Here is a 10,503-nt window from a genome sequence, read left to right as displayed (position 1 = left end):
GCACTTTGGTTCCCCTGCATCATTTTAAAACTCGGCTGGGTGACATGCTGTTTGATACTCATGGTACCTGTCACTGTAAATAGAGTTTGTAAACTGTACCCTGTAAATTATGTTGTATGTCGTCCTTATTGTTTTTTATTTTACATGTGTAACTAATGTGTCACCCTTGAAAAAGAGATATTTTGATCTCAAGGGGCTTCACCTGGTTAAATAAAGGCTACAAACAAACAAGACTTTACAGCACCTCCTTATGGACTGCTTATATAGCATATATATATGTATAGTATAGAGCGAGTCAACTTCTGTGTTGGAAAAGTTGTAATTATAACGACTGGTCTCTGTCGCCTTTATATAGTGTGAGCTGGGGCGGCAACGACACTGATTGGTCCAATGTTATCACGTGATACAGCAGCGCGCCTAGAAGAAACAACATTTTTTTTTCTCCACAACTTTATTTAAAACTCAATGTACAAGAGTCAAATGATTTAAATCATAAAAATAAACAATGTTTTTTCTTTACATTCAATACAAACTATATAATTAGGATTAAACACTCGATTACTAAATTATGAATAACATCAGTCATCATTTATAAATTATATTCTTTAAATACTGTTTATGGCTTTACTATTTTCTGCTTGACTAAATGATTGTTATAAATATACACATCCATTATCTATTGACTTTATTTGAATAAAAATACATTTGTATTAAAAAGATAATATTTCATTTATGATGTATTAATTGTATGAAATGAATCCCTACAATAACACATTGATATTGGTCCTGCTTTTCTACTGGCCATACTCACATTTATAAGATTTAAAAATGACCATATTGTGTAGCTAGTGATTGGCCAGTATAAAAACAATTAAATTCAAAGTGCTTGTGTATTATAACTATGTAAATGTCTAATGTATAATAATTATAATATATTTTCTATAAAACACTTTAGTATATTGTATGCTATAAAGTGTTTATAAAGTAAAGCAAACTTGTATCAAGGTAGGGTACTTTAGATATGCGATTATTATGTTAGATGTAACTTGTGATAAATGGGTAAGAATATTTGCCATTGTGGTAAATACCATGCGGTATGAGATCATGGAACATGTTCAATAACACATGGGAGCAGTATGTCGTTTCCTTCAATACACCAAATATGTGAAGAACGTTTTCTTTATAGGGTTTTATTTATGCAACATTATAATCAGTGGCGTTTTTATATGTACAAAAGTGGTGGGGCACACAAAACTTAGATGTCTATATATAAGCTTCTGCAGTGAGGTTCATGGCTGGTGAGGCTCTGACTCTTCAGGTTTACAAATATTATATTTTGACCTAAATCAAAATATCATATTATTTTCAAAAGCTTTTTTTGTCTGATGCTTCAATTCATTTTAAACAGACAGTTCAACAAAAGGATACCCAAAAAATGTAATTGTATCATTTAAATATTGAATTGTTCTCTCTTAGTAAGATCCCATTTTCAATCAAATTGCAGTCTTACCTTGACATGAAGATGAAGTCCATTTGCCTATCCTTCTGGACAAAAATCTCTATTACTTTTTTGTAAAAGTCCTCCTTATGTTCTTGTAGTTTCAAAAGTCTATCATAAATCTGATCTAATCAATAGATTTATGATTCGAAAATTATAAAAGTAGGGTAGACATGTGGATATTATCCGGCTGAACAAAACGTGCATTTATCTAACAGGTTTGTTTCCCACAGATCTTATTTGGAGCTATTTTCTAAAATCCTATGGAGAAATATCATTGCTTTTTTGTGGAGGGAAGCCATGCGCAGTTTATTTCCGGGTTTTAGGATGCGTCACTGCAGCTCTCTCTCCTCCTCTTCACACACCACACTTTTGGCGGCACAGGTACTTACAGCCAATCAGCTCTGAATTATGTGAGATGACGTATGGTGGGGATGGCAGCACTATGCCCCTATGGTCATTATTTTTTTGCCACACACATTAAATAGGACAATACTCTGAGCATGCGCAGTGTAGTTTTTACAGTCACCATTGACTTAAACAGGGAGAGGGAGGGGCAGGATCGGGTTTTGTCACACATGGCTCAAAACAGCTCAATAGGCACACACTGTAGACACTAATTAGAAGAACACAGACTAAAACAGCAATGTACAGACGAATCAGATGAATAAACATGATCTTAAAATATATTTTTTAATTTATCTTTTGCATTTTTTTGTAATCATTACTTTTAATACTTTCTGCTGACACTAGGTGGGGCTGTGCCCCACCTGCCCCTAATGACCAGTCGCCACTGATTATAATATTAAAACAGGAGAAGTGCTCTTTTGGTGTATGTGGGTGGCTCTTAAAAGAGCCTTTTGGAGATGAAGTAGATGTTCTGTTTACTTCCTCGATGCTTTCCTGGCTGGTGCCTTCTTCGCTGCTTTGGCAGCTGGTTTAACCACCTTCTTCACAGCTTTCTTGGGGGTTACTGTCTTCTTGGGTGCTGCCTTCTTGGCCGCCACCTTCTTCTTCGGGCTCTTTGTGATCTTCTTCACGGGGGTTTTCTTGGCAGCAGTAGCAGGCTTCTTCACTACCTTCTTGGGTGTTACTGCCTTCTTGGCTGCTGGCTTCTTCGCGGCGGGTTTCTTCGCTGCTGCTGCCGGCGGCTTCTTGGCTTTGACTGCGGGCTTCTTCGCTACCTTCTTGGGCTTCTCGGCGGCCTTTGCTGCCTTGAAGGAGCCGCTGGCTCCGGTTCCCTTGACCTGCACCAGGGCTCCATTCTCCACCAACTTCTTCACGGCGCGTTTCACCTGGTTGGCGTTGTCAATGCCTTTAACGGCCAGCTCTTTCTTCAGGGCGACATAGGAAGTCCCTTTACGCTCCTTGGAGGCGGTGACGGCTTTCAGCACGAGATCAGCGGCGCTGGGGCCCGCCTTCTTCGGCTTGGTGGCTCTCTTCTTCGGGGACTTGGCCGGTGCGGCGGGAGCGGATTCTGCCATGTTGCTTTCAAAGTGGATTCTCTGGACTCGGTGAGACTGAGAGAGAAATCCCAGCAAAGAGCGGAACTTAAACACACCATGAGAACCGTAGAGACTCAATCTGTCTCACAGGAGCAGCACTGTGCCACTTTGTGTTTTCTCTTCACGAACACATGTAATAAAATCACACCTGGAGGAAACAATATAGTGTAAAATTCACCCTAAACGATAGCGAACGAGTTTATCTTCATGCAAAAGTGAAATAAACCTCAATATATTTGTATATTATTACTGGGAAGACTCTGAACCTTCCCAAACTACTACCGTGTGAGTCGCTAATCTGTGACTTTCCTCTCTAAATGTCTTCCGAAATACTTTTAAATACCTTGTAATCTTATTAAAACTAGATATATGTTGAGAGTATATGTTTTTTAATAGATTTAAGGTCAAACACAGTAATAGTTTTTATTGAATCTGTATGAAGCAGAGGTTCATTTGAACTCTGCAAACACACTCAAAAGAGGCTTAGGTCTGTGCTCCTGCTCTGATGGAGAGTCAGTGTGTTTTGTTTGTTTCTGCTTTAGAAATCTCGAAATGTAAGATTATTTACAAGTATTTCTCACACATTCAAGTGAATGCTCATACAATTCATGTTTATTTATACAACTTATTCTTTACTTTAAAAAGACCTTTAACTTTTCTCATGCAGTAAACCTAAGCCTGTTGCATTGTTTTTGAAATATATATTTTGTCTTACATCATTGATTGTTTATCACTTTAATAATCCTCACACTTGTATAATCACAATATTATATTTACTATTTAATATGGTGGCATTTATTACTGTTTGCTTTCATGTTTATCTTGTATTATAATTGGAGCTGGTTCTGAAAAAGTGGTTAATCAAAGCTTTAATCTTTAGATTTCCACCACGATGATACTACAATATTATTATTTAATCACCTAATTTGCTCACAGTTAAAAACTCTGACAAATGTTTAAACACTCTTGCCAATCACATGTATTTATGGGATTCACATAATACTGTAAATGTGCTTTTAGTATTAAGAGCGTTAAGAAATAGTGCAGTGGAAACATATTATAAAATGGCATTTTAAAACACTAATTTAAAAGCAAAGATAATAAAACATGAATAACAGGTACATGAATAAAAGTTACAGTGCAGTGTGAGATATTAATTGTTCAATTGAAAGCAGCGGCACAAATAAAAGTCTTCCGTCTGGATTTAAAAGAAGTAAGAGGACCTGCATGTTCCAGATATTTGGAGCATAATTAAAGATCTTTTTCAATCAGACTTTTTCTATGAACACAAAAGGCATATTTATCTCAAATATTGTTTATAAATGTGTCTAAATCTGTGTCAGTGAGCACTCCTTGCCAATATATTCAATCACCTCACAGGTGGCACATCAACATGCTGTCAGTGTCAGCCATTGAAGAGCTGATCAACTCTATGCAAAGGAGATGTGTTGCACTGCGTGAGGCAAATGGTGGTCACACCAGAAACTCACTGGTTTTCTGACACCCTACATGTAATACATGCAGTGTTTCCCACAGATCTGAAATATACTTGGGGGGTGGTGGTAGAGGGGGGTGGGGGTTGAGGTGACGTGCCTTTGTGACGTGCAACAACATTAACATGAACCTTTCTGTTGGTCACTTGTTAGCAGACCCTTCACGCGATGGCAGAGCGAACAGGTACAGGCAGGGCCCATAGTGATAGCCCTATAGTTTAAATCTACTACCCACAAATAAACATATGGACATGGGATACTATTTAAAAAAAAATTGTAAATGTATTTAGGAACCTGTCCATGTAAGGTTTTTATTTTTACTTTGGAGTTAAATGCATCAATCTGGTGCATTTTGAGGGGGAAATAAAGAGACTAGATCGATGGGAACACCTGTATGAAACAGAACTGTATACATTTCAATAATCATAAAATCATGGCCATAACCAATAACATCCCATTTCCAATATGAAAAGACACTTAAACTTGTTTATTTATTTATTTTTGGTTCATTTATAGTTGTGAGTGTGTCTGTGCTCCTGAATCAGCCTCTCCTGTAGATTAAACTCAAATCAAAACTGATTCATATTTTTTAAGTATATTCTCTATTTGTAGATGTTGTATCATTCAAAATTGAGTTATTTTGCCTCAAATGTGTTAAAACACGAATGATTATTATTTAACTCTTGCCAACATATTTTCTGAAGCTATAAAACAGTGACATGTGTTTGTGTATTAGGAATCCACCTGAATAATATGTATAGGCTTTTTGGGAGGGTTTAGCTATATCTAGTGAAGCATTTTGTGATTAATAGTTGTTTTTCTAACAGTAATTATATCGACAAGGTCCCATGATAAACCGAAAACAAATACAAACTACATGTTTGTTTTGTTTTCAATTAGTCCTTAAATTGGTTGATTTGTGTCAATGCTGAAAATTAAGCTGAACACATTTATAATTCCTTACATTTTGTTTGTATTTTATCAAGGTAATGTTGGGTTTCTACATGTGGCTTCTTGTTTTGTCTTGTCTGCCAAATTCAACTTAATTGATTTCCCTTAAATAAATTAAACTTAACACAAAAAGTAAGGACATTTGTGTTAGGTAGATTATTTCTTTGTTGTACATCTTCTACTTTCTTGTTTATTTATTGTCTTTTAATTGTTAAAAAGGGGTTAATTGTTATTGTAATTGTGTACTTTTTGAGTAATACCCTGTCAAACTCCCCTCCCGAGTACAATAATTCATGTATTTGCTATATTTGATGAGGGATAAAATGATTTTTCGCCATAAGTTCTCAGTGAAAGTGGTACTGCTGGACAGAGTATTACTTGGACTACTACCACAAGTACAATCAAGTACTTTTATCGTGTACTTTTTGAGTAATACTCTGTCAAACTCCCCTCCTGAGTACAATAATGTATTCTGCTATAGACCTGGTACAGGGACAACCACTTGGAGCTTAATGCTCTCAAGACAGTGGAGACTGTTGTGGACTTTAGGAAGAACGCAGCCCCACCCGCCCCCATCACTCTGTGTGACTCCCCAGTCACTGCTGTGAAGTCTTTCCTCTTCCTGGGCACCATCATCGTCCAGGAACTCAAGTGGGAGCAGAACATCAGCTCCCTCATCCAAAAAGCCCAGCAGAGGATGTTCTTCCTGAGGCAGCTGAAGAAATTCAACCTGCCACAGACGATGATGGTGAACTTCTACACCTCCATCATTGAGTCAATCCTCACCTCCTCCATCACCATCTGGTACGCTGCAGCCACAGCCAAGGATAAGGGTTGCAGCGTGTCATCAGCTCAGCAGAGAGGGTGTCTGCCATCCTTCCATGACCTGCCCGCCTCCAGGACCCTGAGGCGGGAAGATAGTGGCCGACCCCTCCCACCCTGGACACAAACTGTTCACCCCCCTCCCCTCTGGCAGGAGGCTGCGCTCCATCAGGACCAAGTGTTCAGAAAGATTAAATCAATGATATAAAAATCTTAAAATCAACATTATTATTAACTTCAACTAAAGTACATTTTAATAGTGTGCACAAATGTGTTAATTGCATGCACCTGATGTTTGATACTGTTTACGTTCAATTTCAGCTATTTTGGGCAAAAATCTTAGATTGACTAAACCATTTTTTATGATTTGCTTTGATTTAGTTTTTTGGAGAAATCATTGAAAAGGTCAAACTTGAAAAAATGTAGTATTTACATTTTAAATGTTTGCACACAACATTATTTACTTTTGAACCGATGTTCACTGTTCTATTTCCTTGATGCCTGGGAAATATATCCAGCCTGTAGTTCAACGTGCACATTTTCTATACAAGTATGTAGAATAACATGAACAAGTTAATTTCCTCTCTCTCCTCTTTTAATAACACAATCAAATCATCTTTAATTTTCCCATGACCTTCACTCCCAAAAATAATGTTGTTATGGTTTGCATGTTATTCTTGTATCAAGTTTGGACAGATATGTTTGGGGAAAAAAGCTCCTTTAAACTTGTTTCGGCAAATTCAGATGATAAATACAACTTTGAATCTTCGGCATAATTACAAGCAGAGAACGGACTAATGTAACATCACAGCAAGCATAACAACAGCCGGTGTTTCTTGTAAGTGTTTCCCCCACAAATGCAAAAATACAGACAAACACACTCGTGAGCTTCCCCCAGACCAGTAATACAAACGAAAATGTGTCTTCAGGTCAAAGTGACTGATTTCGATAGAGCAAGTCACATTTGGTTTAGGCACGAAACATACTACCAGTAGAAATACATTGCTTTCAAAATCGCTCTGTGTCGAATCAATAGATTATATTTCGTGACTATAACACGAAATGCCGTGAGTGCTTCATCCTCTGAACACCACACGATGGCGACTGTAACGCACATAACATAGGTACGCTCCTCTGAAATGATTGTCCTCTGCAATTATTATTATCCCTCAATCGAGTTCGCTATTCAGCTCGCTAACGTTAGCTTCAACAAACGTAACATGCAACGTTAGCCTAATCTAAAATGCTCTTCTACGGCGTACCTTTCATGTGGCTCGTCAGCGCAGACTCTCGCATCGTTATTTGTTGCAAACTTTGCAGGAGGCTACTCGTGGGCTTAACCCTCGTCTTAGCCATGGCTTGTATTTGTCTTCTGCTAGCCAACGCTCGTTGAAACTGCAACCTCCTGGCACACAGTCATCTATCGCTCTCATCAGAATGCCCAGGTCACACGTAACACAAACACTTGCAGGTCGCGCGCATAGCGCGGGAAGGCCGCAGCGGAGCTGTTTTATGTAGAAGCGAAGCAATTATTTTCTTTTAATCTAAAAAGCGAACTATTCAGTCAGACAGCAATTTATTGTAAAAGTAAAGCATTTACATTTTCAAGCACTTTATCTCAATTTCAAGCACCATTCCCAAAATTCAAGCACTTTCCCAACCTTGAAAACACCACCTCAAATTTCAAGCATTTTCAAGGATTTCAAGCACCCGTACGAACCCTGCAAGTTGTTCAGTGGGGTCATATTAGTCTAGAACAATTGAGATATTATCTCCTAAATTAAGTGCATACATATCTAACCCAGGTCCTAGACTAGTGTTGGAGGAGGTGCTCTGTAAGGAAGTCTGAAGGAAGGGGCGGATTATTTTCGGCTGTGTACTTTCAAATTTTAGTGCACTTGAGCTGGTTTCTGAAACTTACCTACCCCACCTTTAAGAAAATGGCATTTAAAATCAGTCATTAAAAAGAAAAGCTAATAAAAGAAACATTAAAAGAAAAAATACATGGATAAAAGTTGGGGCTGCAATCACCCTGGAGTGAGATGAGTCTTTGATACTGGACAGTTTTTGTTTTATTCTCATCTAAAAACAGGGATGTAGCTCATATATGAGACTTCAAAGGTCTTTTATTTTGAAACTGTACATCAGAATGTCCTGATTTTTTCTGAGTGACTAGATGGGGTGTCCTGCTATCACCCTGGAGTGAAATGAGTCTTTGATACTGGACAGTTTTAGTTTTATTCTCATCTTAACACAGAGGGATGATAGCTCATATATGAGACTTCAAAGGTCTTTTATTTTGAAACTGTACATCAGAATGTCCTGATTTTTTCTGAGTGACTAGATGGGGTGTCCTGCTATCACCCTGGAGTGAAATGAGTCTTTGATACTGGACAGTTTTAGTTTTATTCTCATCTTAACACAGAGGGATGATAGCTCATATATGAGACTTCAAAGGTCTTTTATTTTGAAACTGTACATCAGAATGTCCTGATTTTTTCTAAGTGACTAGATAGGATGTCCTGCTATCACCCTGAAGTGAAATGAGTCTTTGATACTGGACAGTTTTTGTTTTATTATCATCTAAACACAGAGGCAGTGTTTCCAGGACTGCCGTAATGCATAGGATATTCGCGCACCGCAATATCACGTGCGGGCTGGCTTGACTAGGTTTTCCCGAGTGGAGGCTGGCTTGACCGCAGTGAAAATGCTGTTTATTACTTTTTAATAGCCTTAATTTTCACTAAATTGATTGATCAACTTTTAATACTTTTTAAGACCCCGCAGACACCCTGTATCACATTGAACATGTGCTCTGTTATTAAATAAACTAAACACTTTCATTTTAAGTTTAGTGTTTTTGACCCTAAGAAACACTGATGCATTAATCAATAACACTAATCCACAGCCCCTCTCTCTGCTCCAGAGGATTACAAATATATATATATATTGAGTTGACATCATTACATGTACATTACTCATGCTTTTGGACACTGCACCCAGAAGTAACAGTTAGCTAAAATAACAGCAAGTCATCGTATATATAATACATTTTAAACTTGAATGTCTCAGTTGTGATTATAAGAAAGGAACATGTGAGCAAACAATGTTAACATTAATAAAGGCTTAGTGTATTAACAAAATGCGGGAACACTTATATTTCAAGTAGTGTGTCGGTTAACCTCGCGGGAATGCTAACGCTTGTTTTTTTTTTCAATATGATGTTAGCATTGTTTAGCTCATTAGCCAACCTACGTAGTTTTATCAAAACCACCTTAACAGTTGTTCGTCTCATATTGCAAGGTTAGGAGCTAGTTAAATTGACCTATTTTGTTGTAAATGTAGTATATCACATACATTTTTTTTAAACACAGCTTTTGTTTAATACCTGTTAATCAACACTACGACAGTTTTGTACACGTCGTAGCGCGAGGCAACCGTTCCCGTACCTCGCGAGGAGGAACCAATACACTGTCTTTAAACCGTATGTTTGGTGTTATTTTAGTATCTAAATATACACACCATACCTTGATTTAACTAAATGTGTGGACGATTAGCAGTGTCGGTCGTCTGGGCAGCTCTTGTTGTTCATATTAGTGTGCGGAAGTTAAAAGTGTTCACGCAGTCCCACGCTTCTGCGCCTCGTCGAGACACTTTCTGTCGTCGTCACGTGATGATTGGGGACGTTGCACTTCTTCTTCTCCTTATGTATTTCCAGTACAGACGTAAATGTCGACCCCCTGTGGCCAGTCACGTACATTACACTATATTTGTTATATTTTCATTTCCACAGAAGTGCTGTCTTTATTTCTTATGTTCATAGGATTGCAGTGATCTTTGAAGGCTCTGATTCGTTCCTGAAGTATAGTTCAGCTGCATTATTATCGGTTAATGAGAGAAAAATGGCAACAAGGGGTCAACATATTCATGGTAAGTTTTGTTTTCATAAATGGCCTAAAATGAAACCTAGTGTACAGTCCATGCATGAATTGAAACTACACTTAAAGGGACAGGGCAAGATCAGATTGTGGTCAGGTACAATGGCTTGGAAAACCCTTTTAAATTTGAGTTGTAGGTACTGAAATGAAACCTATTGCATGAAATGAAACTACACTTATAGGGACTAGCAGGGACGTGCACAGACATCTTGGGGGGTGGGTGCTCAAGTGAGAAAAAGGGCACTTCCCATAATAATTTATTGACGTTTCATAGATGGTGCTCATACATTTAGGGT

General features: G+C 37.9%; 1 protein-coding gene across 1 annotated transcript; it reads right to left on the bottom strand.

Annotated features, from left to right (window-relative positions):
• Nucleotides 1-2,245: 2,245 nt before the first annotated feature.
• LOC117554588 (histone H1-like) lies at nucleotides 2,246-3,009 on the bottom strand. The gene has a single exon (XM_034229037.1). It carries the CDS (start codon nucleotides 2,980-2,982, stop codon nucleotides 2,383-2,385), a length of 600 nt encoding a protein of 199 aa, XP_034084928.1. The 5' UTR covers nucleotides 2,983-3,009; the 3' UTR covers nucleotides 2,246-2,382.
• Between the last annotated feature and the right edge of the window lie 7,494 nt (nucleotides 3,010-10,503).

Source organism: Gymnodraco acuticeps, unplaced genomic scaffold, assembly GCF_902827175.1.
Source record: "Gymnodraco acuticeps unplaced genomic scaffold, fGymAcu1.1, whole genome shotgun sequence".
Classification (NCBI taxonomy): Eukaryota; Metazoa; Chordata; class Actinopteri; order Perciformes; family Bathydraconidae; genus Gymnodraco; species Gymnodraco acuticeps.
This window is presented reverse-complemented; position numbering and strand designations above follow the sequence as displayed.

What these genes read in the sequence shown, in the direction of transcription:
- LOC117554588 (XM_034229037.1), bottom strand. Translation starts at nt 2,982, where the DNA reads ATGGCAGAATCCGCTCCCGCCGCACCGGCCAAGTCCCCGAAGAAGAGA.